The sequence below is a fragment of the Cyphomyrmex costatus genome, unplaced genomic scaffold, assembly GCF_001594065.2.
Source record: "Cyphomyrmex costatus isolate MS0001 unplaced genomic scaffold, Ccosl1.0 scaffold309, whole genome shotgun sequence".
NCBI classification, from domain to species: domain Eukaryota; kingdom Metazoa; phylum Arthropoda; class Insecta; order Hymenoptera; family Formicidae; genus Cyphomyrmex; species Cyphomyrmex costatus.
The window spans coordinates 13,972-33,023 of NW_017277221.1; the positions used below are offsets into that span (position 1 = coordinate 13,972).

Here is a 19,052-nt window from a genome sequence, read left to right on the forward strand (position 1 = left end):
GCACTTACACATACGTGTATGCATTTGTACTGCTATATACTCCATTCCTATTTCATTATTCTTTATATTGTACTAACATTACAGATAAGTCTATATGATATTGATTCTCAACAGAAACTAGTACCTTCATTGACAGATATTTTGCCGAAAGACATTACGAAGTACGTACCTGATGAAGTTGGCTATTATCTATTGAGTTGCTTACAACAAAACTTAGGGGGATCAACAGTATTTGTACCATATCTTAAGTGTTATATGAAAAATTTTCGATACAAAAGTATAAGCACTACTGATTGGGGAAATGATCTATTTTCTTATTTTGGTAGCAAACATGAGGTAACATCTTTTCGTGTAAATAAAAAATAAGAGAATTTTTCAGTAACTTTTTTTCATTAAATTAATGAATAATAATTTTTTGTATTTATTAGGTATTAAGATCTATATTAGATACGTGGATTTATAAATTGAATTTAGTTGTATGTGTCACCATCTGTATTATTCAGTGCAAAGTAATTGTGACTTATTAGCAGAAGAGTGGAGAAGAACGTCAAAAAATTTTTTCCCTTTGTTGAATACAATAAAATTATTTAGCAAAATTAATAGAATAGTTTTCTTAACTTGCTTATATCAATCGTCTGTGAGTCTACCGATTGGAAAGTTAAAGTGGCTACATCGTACATTTCCATTTGATGAGCAAACATGTCAAACTCGGTAAATACGATTATCTATATTTAGACTGATATGCAATTAGGCAACACGTATATTTCACACGTATTTTGTAGGTTCCTCTTGCTACGTTTGTACATAAAAAATAAATGGTTAGAAATGGTTTACCCTGCTTTGAAATTTGCCCGCGGGTATTGTGCGTCAACGTTTGCGTGTCCAATATTTCGCGAATTGTATGAATTGGAACAGACGCGTTACTTAGCGATCTCAACGTTTACAGCTATTGTGGAAAAGAAGTGCAAGATGCTCCCCCAAACTATGGAAGATGTGGCCATTCTTAAAATTAGTTTAAAGGATATATATAAATTAACAAGTGAAAATTGTACTTTGCATATAAGAACGGGACAATAATGTTTGAAATTAAGAAAAAAAAATCGAAATTAGTTTGTCTAGAGCTCAGTTTCTTCACCTCTTCGCGACCTTTCTGCAGAAGAGATTTCCTAGAATAACATACCTGGATAATTCTATAAGAGACTTGTAGCGTCTCTTAGTTTTTGGACATGGCCCGAGACGCTGCCGCGTCTCCTGATCCGTATTTTATCTGTAAATGAAGAAATTGGACATTAAGGGGAAAGAAAGTAATTGTATACACCAAATATTACACAAACTAATATTTGATTGTAATTATTTGTATGTTGACTATGCTAATCAATCAGGGGATGGAAGTAACTCATTTCTTGTAACGAAGTTACAGTTACAAGTTACCTTTTTGGTAACTTTACTGGTAACTGCGTAACTTTCTTTTTTTGGTATTTTTGGTGTCTTTGGTGACCTTAGGTGGCTTTACCAAGGTCATATCAAGGTCACTGATATAATCAATAAATAGATCTTTTGGAACCCCACAACTTTGGTCTGAACATATTTTCGATTGGATCTCATCCTGCGGAGATAAAAAGGGTGTACGGGTGGTCTAAGACACCCTGTATATATTGCTTTTATTAACGTTTAAACAAAAAATACTGCTAAAGTACATTTTCAGATTGATTTCAATAATTTTTATTAAATGTGTATATGTACATAAATATATTTCTAACAATATTTATTGAACAAGCATAATTTGTAACACAGAGAAATAAGAAGCGGAGACTTTCAAAACATTTTTGAAACTATTAAGATCCAAAATATAGAATTTACCTACTTTTATACAAACGGGTACATTAGCACGAGCTATTATAAAACATACATCTCGCAGAATATTTGTAGGCAAATTGTACCATTTACTTAAATAAATAGCGTGAGAAATTGCTTGCGTTTTTGATGACAGAGTTTCTCCCATATAGCTGTATAAGAACAGCTGTATCATTAATATATTAATAGAGGTTATACTTCTCGTGACAAGAACAAAGTCACTATTTACCAACGATACAATAAGCTGTAATCCTAAAAAATACTCGATATTTAATTTGTAAATTAAACGAACTTGATGAAGTTCGATCTTAATTATGTTTCGTCTCATTCGGATGAACAACTATGTACCTAGTTATACGTCTTCGTGCTCGCATTACCAACAGAGTTCACAGAACCCCAGGACTAACTAACTGGCGGCGCTCATGATGTCGGTGGTGCTCTCCGCGCTAATGATCCACCGATCCCACCGCGCTCGTGTCTCATTATTTTAAAGATCTAGAGTAAATCATCCTCTGGGAAGAAAGAAGCGTTTAGGAGCTTGGAGTAAGGGCGGTCCAGCCGGATGAGACAAAGCATAATTAAGATCGAACATAAATAAAAATGAGCATACAGCCACAACGCAAGATGTTATAAGCAAAATCATATATTTAAAAGTAAGATAAAAGTAAATGTTTCGATCAAATTTGATCACCATCGGTACATAAAAATCGATTGTGTGATGTAATGAGAGCACGAAGACGTGACTACATAGTTGTCCATCCGGATGAGACATGGGCATAACTATCTATTTTTGTAACAATTAATTATACAGGGTGCGTCACCAAAATCCGAACAAATCGAAAAATTTCTTGAAAGAAAATGTTTTTAATGAAAAATTAAATATTACAAAAAATCCTTTTACGTGGCACTTGGGGGATTCCTATAGAGCATAATTATTCGATATATCCTCCATTAGCTTGAATGACAGTCTCCATTCTCGGTCTTAAGCGTTCGCACGCACGCTGTAATATAGCGCTGTCCATGCCGACGAATGCTATCTCAATAGCGATCCTTAATGACGTCACATTAGGATGCCGAGACTTGTTAGGGATCCTTTCAACTACGTTCCATACGTAGGAGTCTAAAGGATTTAAATATAGGTTGTTAAGAGGCCAGAATTCCTTGGACCAAAACATATCGACATTGTCTGAGAGCCAATTTTGAATCAAATGACTCGTATGAGCCGGTGAACCGTCCTGTTGAAAAACATGATCTTCCAGACGCCAGTTTTCATCCACGGTTTCACTACATTCATTAGAACGCGCAAATACACTCCTTTTGTGACAATTTCTCCATTTTTAAGTGGTGGCATTACATCACCCCTCCTTCCCCTCACTGAACATGACACTTAGCACGTGAACTTAACAGTGAACATTGGCTGGAAATTTCGTTCTAGGAACAACAGGGATATCCTCGGGGTTGTAGGCGAGCCATCGGTCATTTCTCCGGTTGATTTTGGCATCAACAGTAAAAATTTTTTCGTCAGAAAAGAATCTTTGTCCCAACGCTTCGTTTTTCAAGGAACTGAAATTTTCAATTCAGAGTATATCTTTACTCGACTGTGGGTAAGCCTTGCTACGCTCTTACTAAACAAACTGTACCAACAATTGGGCATGTATTTAAAATACTTTTATTTGAAAATTATAATTGTAAGACAATTGTATCGTGTATTTTGTATTTGAACGGCGTACATAAAAATATTTTGCATTTTATATTTTAAGGAAGTATATAAAAGTATTTTATATTTTGTATTTCAGTATTATTAATGAAAGATTGAAAGTATTTTGTATTTTGTATTTTAAATACTAAGATATTGAAGATTGTTATTATTTAAATTACGAAGTACATAGAGCTTTCAATCTTTCAATTTTAAATACAAAATATGTAATACTTTCATGTACATCGCTGAAATATAAAATATAAAATCTACTTTTATTCCGAAAACTGTGTTTTAAATAAAAGTATTTTAAATACATGCCCAACTCTGCCAACAATCGATGCTAATTTTCGCAACGATTGCCCTGGGTAATCCAAAATCAGCGTTTGAGCTTTTTCAACGACTGCGGGGATCTTCGTGGTGCGTTCTTTCGAGTGACTCTTCCTCGCTGGCATACTGGAACCTTCGTCGGACTGTTCTAAAGCCATAAATTTGGCCACAACGTCATAAACGGTTGATCTCGGGTATCCAAAAAATCGAATTATTCCTGTTGTTGAGCGCCCAGAAAGAAGATCGATGATCGCGGCTCTTCGATTATACTCCGCACTTGGTTTCAATATCGCGGCCAGTTTATGAGAATATGACTGTTTACTAGAAGCATCAGGCTTTCTCGGAAATCCTCTGGCAGAGACAATGTAGCGAAAAATGTAAATAGAAATTTGTCCGGATTTTGGTGACGCACCCTGTATTATTATTTTTTTAAACAAATATTTGAACATAAGATTAGCATACTGTAATAAAGAATTATTGGAAAAAGAGAAATATACGAGTAGGACATGTGCTTTAAGTTACCTATTAAACATATATGCAAAGCGTGGAAAATCAGTTGAGCAATCAAAATGATATTGAGTATAGCAGTGATGTCTTTGGCTAGATTCAGAAGCAAACAGTGCCTCTTGATTAGCGTGATAATTTTATTTTGTTTCCCACTATCATTCTCTTTTCTTTCACGAAACTGTAACAGTTCTTGACCAAGCACTTCCAATTGTCCACCGAGATGCATGCAAACACCAAAAAGGAAAACATCACTGCCAACATTCCCCGTGCATGTACTAATTAGTTGAATACATTGAAGAATACATATACTGTAGCAAACGATTAGAGCATCGAATGGACAAATCATCTCTTGAGGTAGCTGAGGTGCTCGCATCTCTTTCTCGGAGTTCGTAATTAATGTTACATTTTGTGAAGATATTGTCGCAAAAGATAAAAATGATTCAATTATCAACGGCATAATAACAAAATACGAGGAACCCATCTGAAAGAAGAAGACAAATCTGCCTAGATTGGTGTAGCGAAACATGATTTGTCGATGATCTTGTTTTGTAATATACGTCCAGTCATTCGATGCATTGCACAAATTTTTCAACAAATCATCGCGGTGCAATCGTATCAATGCTGTCTTTATGATAGTTAAAGTCCCGCATGACATTAACATGAGATGATCGATAACCAAACCCAGAGTAGTATTGTTTTGATAACTAAAGTCCACGCCTATATAAACTATCATCATAGTCTGTCAATATAAAATAAATATATAAAAGAGTATAAGATATGTATATTTAATCTTAGTGAAAATAAAAATCGAGCCGTATAAGCTAAATGGAAACTGAAAATAATAGTTATTAATTAAACTTTTAGGAAGCATAAATTGAGACAGCATTCAAAAAGTAAACATTCGCTGTTCTAATTTACGCTTTCTAAAAATTTTGTTAATTCTTCCGTTGTTCTGCATTTACATTCAACTTATGCTCCAATTTTTATTTATTTTTTTTTCGCCAAGGAAAGAATACATTTTAGAATACATTTAGAAAATGTTATTTGCTTTATATATATGTATAAGCAACATTTTTTGTACAAAATTAGTTATTATTATATTTAAATCTTGCGCGAGCTAGGTAGAAAAAATTAATCGTTTCTACCTGATATTCGCGAAGTACGATAAAGTATAACATGAGATATGAGAGATACTCCACAAACCATATGTGGGGTATTACATACCCCATGTTGTTTACTTTCCTATAAATATATTAATTTAAGATAAACTTTTGAAAACAGAAAACGCCCGATTATCATGAATTTTAGCAAAAACACTCCAAATGATGTCAGAATGAATGCCCTTAAAATCGATTTTTATGGACAAAAAGGTTTAATGTAAATGGAATGTTTATGTAAAGTTATGTACCACCTAAATGCATTATCGTTACATAGCTTACTGCAAACCATTTCCGAGAGACTGATATTAATCCTGACCTCCAAAATCTACCCCACTTTCGTGCACCCATAGAGATGGAGGAGTGATGGAACTCATTTCGCGTAGAAATTGCGTAACCCTGAAGCAAGAAATAGGTAGGATAAAAGTCGCTTCGCGTAGAAGTGTGCGCTCCTTAAGCAAGGAAGGTGGAATGAGAGTCGCTTTGCGCGTGGAAGTTATGTGCCCCTAAAGTAGGGGGGGGGGGAGGAAAGAGAGGAGGTGAAGTGAGAATCTCTTTGCGTGGAAGTTGTGTACCCCTTAGCAGATAAACATGTAGTATACTAAAAATAATAAGTATAATACAAACTTCTGTAACTTCATTCAAATATTATATTTTTCGCATTAAATCTTCTTGTTGGAGACAATCCATTTAAAGGCAATTATTTGACGTCATTTGGAGTATTTTGGAACCAAAATTCATAATAATTGGACGTTGACTGTTTTCGGAAGTTCAGCCTTAATTTAGTATGACTGACAACGTCGCAATTCCGGTTACTGTAATCTGCTATAATCAATATATTTACCATATGTAAATGTACACATTGACTAGTAAATTAACACTTTGATTAAAACATATATTTTATATTCCTATCGGTCAAAAAATCTTATTTTATGTATATATTTTATTTATCCAAATGATTATCATATGCATTTCACGTGTTGGAGAAAATTATATATTAATAAATAAACAATTTTATTTTAAACTAAATATTTCTCAATTGAATAATATTTACAATTTACCTGTGTGACTATAATAAACAGCGCACGCAGTTTTGCAAAGTTTCTGTCATGATCCAAAGGCCACGTTCCGAGTGGCCACATTAATCGCTTATACAGAGAAAATTCGCGAGACATTTCTTTGTTCCATGTTTTGCATGATGCCATCCTCGTATGTTAAGGCTTATGGTGTCATCGAGCGTAAGCACTAGCTAACGCAGTTCATACCTTTATTCATTACTTATTGATCAGAACGCATTTCGCTATGCACCCCGTTATTGAAGATTTCTGTAGCCTTGCACATTTGCTATCACGCATGACTAGAAATAACTATTCGTGATATGTAATTTGTCATTATATATAATTCGGAAAAACCCAACTCAAATTTGTATCATTGGTCAAACAGCTTAATGATAAGGCACATGTCACTTTCTCATAGGGGATCTTACCCCGTTATAGTCTCGTTGCAAAGCCTTATTACGAAGAAATAAGTTTGTACTACATACCATCTTGAAATATGTTACTAGTTGAAGATCCGAGAGAAATATACTTACAGAAATAAATTACACCAAGATATTGAAAAAAACCATAAGTAAATAATTCTTTGAAAATTTTTTCTCAATTTTAATGTAAGATTTAATTAAAGTAAATTGATTTACTGGCTGATATACAAACATAATTAAACTCTTTGTTTAAAAATGTTATTACAAAATATTTAAAAAATTATATTAATAAAAAGATATTTTTATAGCACGTATAATAATTTTAAATAACAAAAACTTCTCTATAAATCAAATATAAATTTGGAGAGAAAAGGGCACTAGGAGTCAAGCGCAGATAACATTACGCAAACGTTATATATAACATTTTAAACTAAACATTTTTATTATCAGGAGACGCGGTAGTATCTCCGGCCATGTTCAAAAACTGAAAGACGCTCTGAGAAAGAACTGAAAGACTTCACTTGCTTGGCGACCATGAGTCTAGGAGTGGCGAACGAGAGCTTTTGTAAGAGAGAGAGCAGGATCTAAATTTGGAGAGAGACCGGGAGAATCCCCGAGGATTGTGGAGGCTGCCGACTGGACGGAGGAGAACCTAGAGGTGAGACAGACGTCACGATTTGTAAGGCCGCCGATCCTTCGCGTCGCGATACACCCGTGTGAGGCTAGCCCCTCAATATTAAAAAATCGATTTTTTTCTTCATGCATTCGTTTGCTCATCGTTTGCTCACAAATGCTCAGTTGGAATTTTCGTTGCTGAGTTACGTTGCTGATTACAAATTCCGTGGCTGAGTTTACCGGTTACCGTCGTCGAGCGTAACATTAGTGATATTCTGAGTAACGTTCATGATATTTAGAGTATTCGGATTTTAGAGAATTATTATAGAGTATCGAGGAGTGGCACGCTCTCTCGTGCCTGGCACCCAACTTTGAGAGTAACTGAGAGTAATTGAGAGTAAGAAAAGCGACGAAGTTGCCCCGTCACTCGTATATATAAATTGATTTGGCACAATTGATGATTGCACGTTCTGACTATGATCAACAATTTTATTAAAATATTATTCTAATTAAAGTCATCATTTTTTTTTTATACATCTCTGTCTTGCCAAATTTTAAACCAATTTAGAGTTTCTGTAAAATTCTTTTATTTTACATTTTATATTTCATGTTTCCACCATTACTCGAAGTACGGACAGATACGTAATAGAAGCTTTCAGGATGCTCATGTAAGTTGATAAATTTACCACAATAAAATGTCCAGCTTTCAAAGTGACGGGAGATTCTGACCGCATAATAATGAAAGCTAAATTTCGTGTTAGTTTTGTGGGAAAGTCATACCAGTTGTTTTGATAAACGCAAAGTCCTACTTCTTCCATCTGAGATTTTAGATAATCCCCGATAAAGCTATATAATGTTAATTGTGATAAAAAAGTACTTTGCACCATTATACTTTTTACTGCCATAGCAGTGTCACTGTTTTTCAATGCTAGAATAAGTTGAAAACCTGAAAAAAAAATTACTTGTTTAGTAAAAAAATTCTTATAAAATAATTCTATATTTTATGAAACAACAAATGATGTAATAATCACCCACTATGCATAATTGTAAACTGAGAATAGATAATTGAATTAGTAAAATAAAACTAATTGTATTAGCAAGTTCTCTGGCCAATCTTATCAAATAGCTGTGTCTTTTAATTAGCATGATAAAACGTTTATAAACTTGCGGTCTTGTAACATCAAAATCGATGAACTTGGCTTTCAAAACTTCCACTTGACCGCACATATGCAGCGTAATGTTGAAAAACATGGAGTCGTTACCTTAATAGAAAATTAATTGATACGATATAGTAGTATTATATTAATATACACATTGATATATTTTGATTCAATACTGCTATTATTTACAAAATATTATTTATATATTTATATTTAAAAAATTAAACTTAATAAATACGGAATAAATAAAAGAACATTGAAATCGGTGAGATATTATCTAAAATAGATATTTACAATAAAATTTTATAAATATTACGCAACACAAAAAATATGATATCAAATAACAACTATTACCATGATTAGTAGTACTTGTTAGAGTGAGTGAGATAGCTTCAATAAAACACAAGATTGTATGCATGTTTGTTGGAGCATTGAAGTATTCCAAGGCGCATCTTGATGGTACTGTATATCGTAATACTACCTCACTCGTTACATTTATTTGATTATTATCATTACCCAAAAATGGAATTACTGTGTATAATAAACAACTAAAGTAAGAAAAACACATTAGGAAACAGCAGAGAATTCTTCCCGTAGAAGCATGTTTTCGCATAATGGCCCGATGTTTTGCGTTTTTAATCATCAAATAATCGTTCAAAGCAGAACTGTAATTGTTAGTCAAATTCCTTGCGTAAATACGAAACCATACTGTCTTCAGTATACCAAGTATTCCGCAACAGAGTAACATAAGACTGTCTACGTTTTGCTCAGCGTTATTGCAGTCCGTATAGAGTTCGATGGAAGGCAATATCACCATTAGGCTCTGTTAATATGTATAAATTGTATATTTATATAAAACTTTACGTGTTTAAAAAAATATATCTGCATTCTACTTTGATGAATCTTTATTAATATTAACTGCAAATAACAGTTAGAAACTAATATAAATATAGCAACAATATTTTGTCTACATAAATATAAAGCATAAAAAGATGCTAGAATATGAATTAAAGATAAAGATCTGATTTAAAAATACACAATGATATATGTTAAAATATTTAACGTTATTTGCACGAAAAGAATGAGATTTTTCTGAAATATCTAAAAACTCAGATACCAATTTGAAAATAATTTTTTTTTAATTATCAAAATAATTATGCAAAAAATTTTAACAATCTATCATCAATTTCAGCACCTTATATAATTATTTTTTAAGCGTTTTATGTAATTATTTTAGCTCAACAAAATTATTTTTAGATCTAACTTTTTAGATATTTCAGCAAAACTTTTCATTCCATGTATATATCTTCCAAAATTTTCTTCGCTTAGATGGGGGAAGGGGACTATCTTCCTAGATCTAAAAATATAATTCAATCAAACTTCCAACAATTCCAAAATAAATATTCTGCTAAACACGGCCAATTCCTTGCCATTCTGTATTTATTTAGTTTATCTTTCTTACACGAATGAAACAAACCATATAGAATATAATACATTTAGAATGTATTATACTTAAAATGAATTATACTATCATCAAGCATGAATAAGCTATTACACAACAGGCATGAAGATTAAAAAAAAAAAAGATATTTGTCAGTCAAAACTTCCAACAGCTTACGATCGTGCTCATTCACGGACCACTCACGTTATCTTTAGAAAGAAATCTTCACTGTCTACGTTGTCAATGAGACAGCTATTGTCTAGGAGTACAGGCACTTGATATTGCCATTGCGAAGTTTTGTTTAGGACGATGTGATGTGAGAGATGCTTTACGTATATGTTCTCGGACTATCACGCGACAAGGTTCACTGACATCGAGAAAGATGCGTACCACACAACAGGTGGCAAAGATGCATCGTAAGAGCGAATAGACGTTATAAACTTGAAGCGGCCAAACGCCGATAGGCCACGTTAACAATTTGAAAGGGATCATTGCGTACGAGACATCGTCTTTCCATCGTATATTCGTCATCGGGATGAGGTAATAATATTAACTGATGCCAATGACTGATGATTCGCTTCGTATATAGATGTAAGGCCTCTATTTCGATTCATTTTTTATTCAGCTGGTAACATACACCCGCTCATCATTCTGCCTCTACGCTCTTAGAGCATTATAGTAAAATATAGAAAATTAGACTTCCATGTGAAGTTTCCATTGATGCATAAAAATTTATACATGAGTATGACTAAGTTTTCTAAGCCATTGTTCATTGAATAACTACCTTTTCCATTACACAAACCGTCAGCTGTATATATGTTTCCTTCTGTGTAAGCTCTATTATTTTATATCTCATTATTTAAAAATTTAATCTATCCAAAACACAAAAAATAAAAATGATTATTGTGCAAACGATTTACTTTTTAAATTTTTATTTGTATACTACTTACTATATATTTTAATGACATGTATCATTTGTACAAAAGATTTGATATCAACAGTCGGCGCGCTAAGTTAAATTCTATATTCTTCCAAATTAAAAGGTAAAACACACGTGGTATCATCTTTAAAAATCCATGTAGTATTATTTTTATTAAATTACTAAATTAAAAAGTAAAATCCATGCGGTACTATCTTAATTTGCATATACAATGAATACTATATAAGCGTAATCAATTCAGTACAATTAAAAATTGATTGGATCAGTCCTTATTGAGATTCAATAACCTCGATTCCCCGAAATTCACCGGTTCGCGTAAAGAAGCCATGGCTTATAGCGCTGAGACACTGCCGTGTCTCCAGATATAACATTAATTTGGCACAAATAACTGAGATAATTACAACCAGCAACTTTATTAAAACATCATTTCAATACACCCTTTCTTTTATAGATTCCAATCACTATTAGGTCCAAAATATAAAAAATTAAGGCTAATGAGAGCAATTCGCTGTAATTAGTACGATCAAATAAACGTTTTTAATAAATAATAAAATATATACATCTAGACGTTTCGGCCTACATCCGGGCCATCTTCAGTAGTCATATACAAAATCAAATAAGTCATGGGTGTGAAAGAAAGTGAATGCTCCCCCAGCCTTCTAACAGTCTCAACATGGTTTAAAAGTCATGTATGTAAGTGTAGGAGACTGGAATCAACACCACTATGATTCAAAACATTCCATCGTCTTAAGAATTAAGTTGTTCAAAAATTCAAATATATGTGTCAATGGTCATAACAAAATTCTTTTAAATAAGATGTCACAAATTAGTATTTAAAAATCGATGTCACCGACATCGTGGATCTTCTTATAAGTAAGTCAATAACGGAAAACAACAGAAATCAAACAATTTTCTTTAATATATGTATAACTGAAAAGTATAATGAGCGAATTAAAAGTCATCAAAACAAACTAGCAACAAATCTAATAAGAAATCAAAGAGGACCTTCCTTAGATTGAAGAGAAGAGCTCCACATGATCTAATCACAACATAGACGTCAATGTAATATGGGAGTGTGAATGAATTCTTTCTATACAAGATTTTCTACATGTACAACAACTGAATGCCGAAACCAGACAGATTGCAGTATAAAAATTACCCCTAAATGAAATTTTTGATTTCAGTTACTTTATTATAATTACTTATTTTTTTGGTTGAATAATATGAACTTAATTTATTCAAGAATAGAAATACAATTGCACAAATTATTTATCTCCTTTTTCTTTTTCTCGCACACGTACTTTCTTAAATTAGCATACTGATAAAGAATATTGCATAAGTAATTTTATATAATAGAAATTTATGTATCTCTCTTTAATTCCCAAATTTCGATACATTCATCTGATAATAAATTCGACTATATGTACATGGTTTAAATGTATATATCTTGTTAATTATGTGTGAAATAGATTACTTTGGCACAGATGATTGTAGTAATATCTTGTAATTAAATACAACCAACAATTTTATTAAAACAATGTTTTAATACATTTGTTATTCATTCAAATCATCTTTCTCACAATCTTCTAAATAATAAACGTATTTATAATTTGTAAAATTATTATTTTTTATTTGTAGAGTATATGTTATATTTCATACCTTTACCATTACGCGGAGTAGAGATAGATACGAAAGAGATGTTTTTAAGATATTTACATAAACTGACAAATTTACAACAATAAAATTTCCAGCTTGCAAAGTGACTGGAAAATCTGAACGCATAATAATGAAGACTACTAGTCTCGTCAGTTTTACAGGAAAATTGTACCAAGTGCTCCGATAAATAGAAAGTCCTATTTCTTCCATTTCAGATTTTAAATAATCCCCAATAACACTGTATAAAGTTAATTGTGTTAAAAAAGCACTTTGTACCATTAAATTTTTTGTAATTAAAACAACGTTGTTTTCATTTAGCTGTAAAATAAGTTGAAATCCTGAAAAAAATATTTGTTTATTTAATATAGATCTTTATATACTAATCAGATTTGTAAAATAATTATAAGTAGTATATATATCATTCACATACCCATTATACACAAAAGAATACTGGTAATAAATAATTCCATCAGCAAAACGAAACTAATCATTTCGGCAAGTTCTCTGGCCAGTTTTATTAAGTATTTGTGTCTTTCAATCAATATATTGAAACGATTATAGATATGCGGGCCTCTGATATCAAAATTAAGAAAATTGGCTCTTAGAATTTTTACTTGGCCGCAAACGTGCAATGTAATGTTTAGAAATAAAGCATCATTACCTTTCAATCATTAAAGAAAATGATATAGATTATAGTAATACATTGATATATATATGCAGATTGGTATTAACATTTTTTTAAATATAAATAAAGTAAAACTTCCATGATTTAACAATGTTGTCTATATCAGCAAACAACGAAAGTATTTGTATTAATAAACATAATAAAAATTTCTTATGTATAGAATATACTTATATGTATGTAATATGTATACACGTGTATTTTAAAATAAACATCGCTAATCTTTAGCTAATCTAAAATACAACGAAAAGATAAAAAGCCTTTAAATAACATATTGACAATACCATGATTAGTATTACTCGCTAGCATTAATGCAATAACATTGATAAGGCAGAAGATTTTATGCACGCTTACTGGAGCATTTAAGAACTTCATAAAGCATTTCGATGGTACTGGATATTCTAGCATGGTGTCCTTCGTTATATTGACATGCTTATATTCATCCAGAATAGCGATTAATCCATACATTATATCACTAAAGTAAGAGAAACCCAAAATTAAGCAGCACAAAGTCCTTCCCATAAAAGCATGTTTTCTCATAATAGCACGTTCTTTTATGTTTTCAGTTGTCAAATAATCTTTCATGGCAGAGCAATAATTGTTAGCCAAATTTCTTGCGTACATGCGGAACCATACTATCTTTAACACACCAAGTATTCCGCAGCAGATTAACATGAGACAATCTATGCTTGTCTCCGCGTCAGTGCAGCCCAAATACATCTCGAAACAAGGTACGACAATCATTAAGACCTATTGACACGTCTTCATATAATAAAATATCAAATAAACATTAATTTACATTCTCCTCAAAGAATCGTATGTTTGATCGTTGAAGTTAAACTCAGAAAGTGCCTACCGCGGAAAAGATGCCAATGCCATATCGTATCAACGAATAAGCATTACGAACTTGAAGTGGCCAGATACCAATGGACCATGCTATCAATTTAAAAGGAGTTATCGCATATGCGACATCGTCTTTCCATCGTTCACTTGCCATTGGGTTAAAGTAATGACTGTAACTGCTACCAATAACCAATGATGTATTCGATATAACGTCTGTCTATGTTACCGACTCATTTTTTATTTATCTTGAAATATGCCAGCCTACCACTGTGCTCTTAACGCATTATCGTAAAACATAGAGAATTATATTATTATATATGCATAACTGTTGCTCGATAAAAAATTGTAAGAGTATATTTTTTTAGTTGCTAACAATCATTTCATGCTATCGTGCATGAACTTTCAAGAGAAGAATTTTATTTTCCGCTTATAGTAGACTTACACTACGTTTTAGTTCTGCATTATGTTTTATTTCGTCTTAGACAATCGTTGTATCATTTCAACTGTAAATGTTGTATATTTAGTTTTTTTTTAATATAAAAATATACAGTACGGATAAGTAGATTGTTTTTAACATTTTGTTGTATATAATCACTTTACAAAAATTGATTGAAGAAAATTGGTTATACGCTACGAGTGAGTAATTTTATACATGTATTAAAGATTTTATACTATACATATCTAGACAAAGCTTCTTTGTCAAAACTCAAATATAAAAATTAATTTTAGACAAAGATATATTTGTTTGATGATTTCTATAATACAATTAAATTTATTTATTTACAGAATTTTAATATTGAGATATAATTTTATTTACGAAGAAAATTCAAAATAAGGAATTATCATGAATAAATTTAATGTTAAATTATGATTCGCTCAACTAAATATCAATACTAAACTTAAATATCTTTCCAGGTCAAAAAAACAATTGAGCTATACAAGATGTAATAATTATATAAATTTTATTATTATCAATGTCATACGAAACGTTTCGACTTCACTGATTGTGAGTCCTCATCAGCCGTAAATAATAACCCATACAAATCGAATAAATTTAATTTAAGTTACGCCAACGCGGTATTAAAATTAAAAATAAAAATAAGTAAAAATTTAATACTGCGTTGAGGTAACTTAAATTAAATTCATTCGATTTATGTTTTAATTTGTATGAGTTATTTATGACTGATTAAGACTCAATGAAGTCGAAACGTTCCGTATGACATTGATAATAATAAATCAAAATAAAAAATTTTCAAATAATTAGTTTGCTTATAATATATTTCTAAAAATGTTTAATTTTTATGCAATATAAATTAAAATTATATATTAATATTATACATTAATGTTAGATTAAAAATTTCGCATCACTACAAAAGCTTTTCTTAAAGAATATGTGACATGGTATGTGATAAAGAAAAATCTTTATTTAATTATTTGTTTCTTGTTTGTCAATCATAACACGTAAAGCGGATAAATAAGATACTGCAGTTTTCAAAATGTCCGTAAAAGTAGCACGTGTGACGTAGAAAAATTTTCCGGCAGTTAGACGAATGGGTATATTCGTTTTTATCATAATAAACGCTAAGTCTCTTATATCGTTAGGCGGAAAATTGTACCAATTGCTGTCGTAAAGTGCGAATGATAATGCTTCGCTTTGATCTCTTAAATTATCACCCGCATATGAATACAGAAAGCATTGCATCAACATAACAATCATTATTATAATGCTCTTCACTGTCATAACTATATCATGAATGTGCCAGGATACGATGAGTCCGAAGCCTTAAATTAATATATTTTAGTCTCTGACTGATCTTTTTAAAACTATAATTCCTTAAAAATTTTACTTTGATTGAACTCTCACAATTCAGCTCAAAGCTGATATAACGTACATGTAACATTTTCTTACAATACGTACTTGTTATTCGTAATAAAATAATTGTTAACATAATATTTATTTGCTTTTTGACATCCAAATATGCATTTATAATGCTATTATAGAAATAGTTTTTTTAAGAACTTTTACATAACAATCCTCGTATATCTTATACATCTTTTTCACATAGTTTTTACATATTAAATAATTAATTAAAGACTGTTAAAAAATTAATAAAATAAGAAAAAAACCGAAAATTAAAATTACAATTATATTGTACATCTTTGATTTTTTGAAGCAATAATTAAATATATATGTATATTTTTTCTTTGAAAATATTATAAACTCTCTTATACATATACCTACATAAAAAAATCCCAAAAATATATAATTCATGGGACTTACCTGTTACGCATAATAAAATAGCGCTGGTGAAAATTTGAGTCAAAATAATTATAGAGTAAGACTCTTCAACAGTTTCTGTGAGTCTTAATAATTTTCGATGTCTTATGACAAAGTTTTCGATGATGCTGCCTCCTTCACGCTTATACTTGTGATCGATTTGATGAAAGTCACTCATCAGAAGTTCGAGCTGTCCACACAAGTGCATTGTGATACCGACGAAAATTCCCTCTGTACAGCAGTTTCCAGCATATGTCACGAACAACTGAATCACCTGGTAGAACGTAATGAGGGAATACTGGAGATTGGAGACGGATTCGAAGAGACAGGTCATCGGAAGGACAAACGTCCTTCCGTTGGCTGTCGCATTTATAAAGGGCAAAAGTCGCAATAGATAAAATGTAAGGGAGACGAATCCACAGTAAAACAAAGACAGCGAAATTATTCTCGCCGTGCGTGCGTACTGGATCATGATCTCGCGTGACCTTGCATCCTTGATGTTACACCAGTCCTGAATAGCAGAGCATAGATTGCTCGAGAGTGTGGATCGTTGTATTTGCAGCATGGTAAGTTTGACAATTCCCAGCATTGCGCTTGAGGCCACCACATACGTGTCAATCGGATCCTCAGAGGAGTTTTCGCAAGCAAGGTAGACATCCATCAATAGTGTTGTCATCAGCAAAATCTAAAATAGTTATAGATTTGTTGACGATTGTTCTTATTCAAATGTGTCCTTGCCTTATAATGCTATATATATTGACGAAGCATGTGATAATCGTGATTGTTCAAAGCGAGATTTGTTGCGCAGGCGCGGATTGTTAAAGTTGTGCCAGTGGCGAATCCACAGAGAGTCATGGGGGCCATAACCCCTCCTTTAGGAACTTCCTTTTTTAAAAATATTTATAGCAAAAGTTATATATACTTTTAACATTTCTGAAATATATATACTTTTAACATTTCTGAAATATTTTAATATTGGGGGGCCAGCTTCATACGGGTCTCCCGCACCCGCTCCGTCGATAGTCTCCCCCAACAGTATACAATCATGGAAGTCATTTGCCCCTTGGTAAGGGGGGTAGGATACTTCGCGTGGAAAGTTTAACGTTCGTTAACAGGAAAATTTGGAATTTTCGTTTGCTCACCCTTAGTTCAAAAGATTTGTCATCAAACGATGATCAAACGAATACCAAAAAAAAAAAATGATTTTTTAATTCGATACCAAAACTTAATTTTCGTATATCTTTTGAACTAAGGGTGAGCAAACGAAAATTCCAATTGAGCATTCGTGAGCAGACGATGAGCAAACGAATGAATAAGGAAAAAAAATCGACTTTTTAATATTTGGGGGACCAGCTTCACACGGGTTCGCGCTCAAAAGTAAAGTACCCTTAATATCGTTGTGCCAGCGAATGTAACGGTTATGCTGACTTGTGGTAGGCTAGCACAACTCAGATATGCAATTTTGAATAACGGATACGAATTTTAGCGTTATTTTTATTCCGAATTATAAAAAATCGTTTTTTTAACTTCTGTTGTTGTCATTATTTGAGAATACCACTTTGGCACAATGTTAGCACAACTTAGTACAACCTTACAGTCCTTACAAAATCTTAAAAATCGAAAAAATTGCAAAGTAGTGGGCCGGCAATTCAGCACAATTCGCAAAATAATTGAATTCAAAAAGTAGGGGGCTAGTTTCGTATAGGCGAGTTACACAAACATAAAATTAAGATAAATCTCAAATTTTTTACGACATTTTTAAAAAGTTCCACAGTATGATTTAAAAATAAACAAATTTTAATTCGTGCCGTGAAATATCGCAAATTTCGTAAAAAATGTTGAGATTTGATGCATCATCTTCATTTATTTTTGTGTATCTCCATATAATATGTGTAAGACCGTTTTTTTAGGTATTAATTTGAAAAACAGAGATTTTAAGCTGTAAAATGCTATTTTAAACATCTCGATATGATGATTTTTCAAGTTATTGCGTTTTGAAATTTGCCTAATTTTAAAGGGTGAAACAGGTATTGCATTAATTTTGTTTTGAGTAATATACATATACATATATATAAAATATGTATGTATGTATACACAAATTTAAAAATAAAGTAAACTCTTACCTCACTTACAATTACAAACAAGTAACGTATTCTTGAACAAAAAATATTATCATCAATTGGCCACACTCCTACGAGCCATGCTAAAATTTTGTAACTTGACAATGCGTAAATAGCATCCTTGTTCCAATACACCATTCTCGAAGCGTATCACGAAGCGATTTCGAGCTGATCGCACAAGTGTGCATCTTTAATAGCTCTTGGTACTGTATTATGCAATATATTAATACTATCTATACTTCATTAATTGATCCGCCATGCTGACAATACTACGGCACTCGCGCATCTATTCT

At 31.9% G+C, this 19,052-nt stretch overlaps 1 protein-coding gene across 1 annotated transcript; it reads right to left on the reverse strand.

Moving 5' to 3' along the window:
- Positions 1-15,787: 15,787 nt before the first annotated feature.
- On the reverse strand, positions 15,788-17,300 carry LOC108775734 (odorant receptor 85b-like). Its single transcript, XM_018542183.1, has 2 exons — positions 16,643-17,300; positions 15,788-16,143 (listed from the first exon to the last, which is right to left on the reverse strand). The coding sequence occupies exons 1-2, from the start codon at positions 17,298-17,300 to the stop codon at positions 15,788-15,790; spliced, it is 1,014 nt and encodes a 337-aa protein (XP_018397685.1).
- Positions 17,301-19,052: the final 1,752 nt, after the last annotated feature.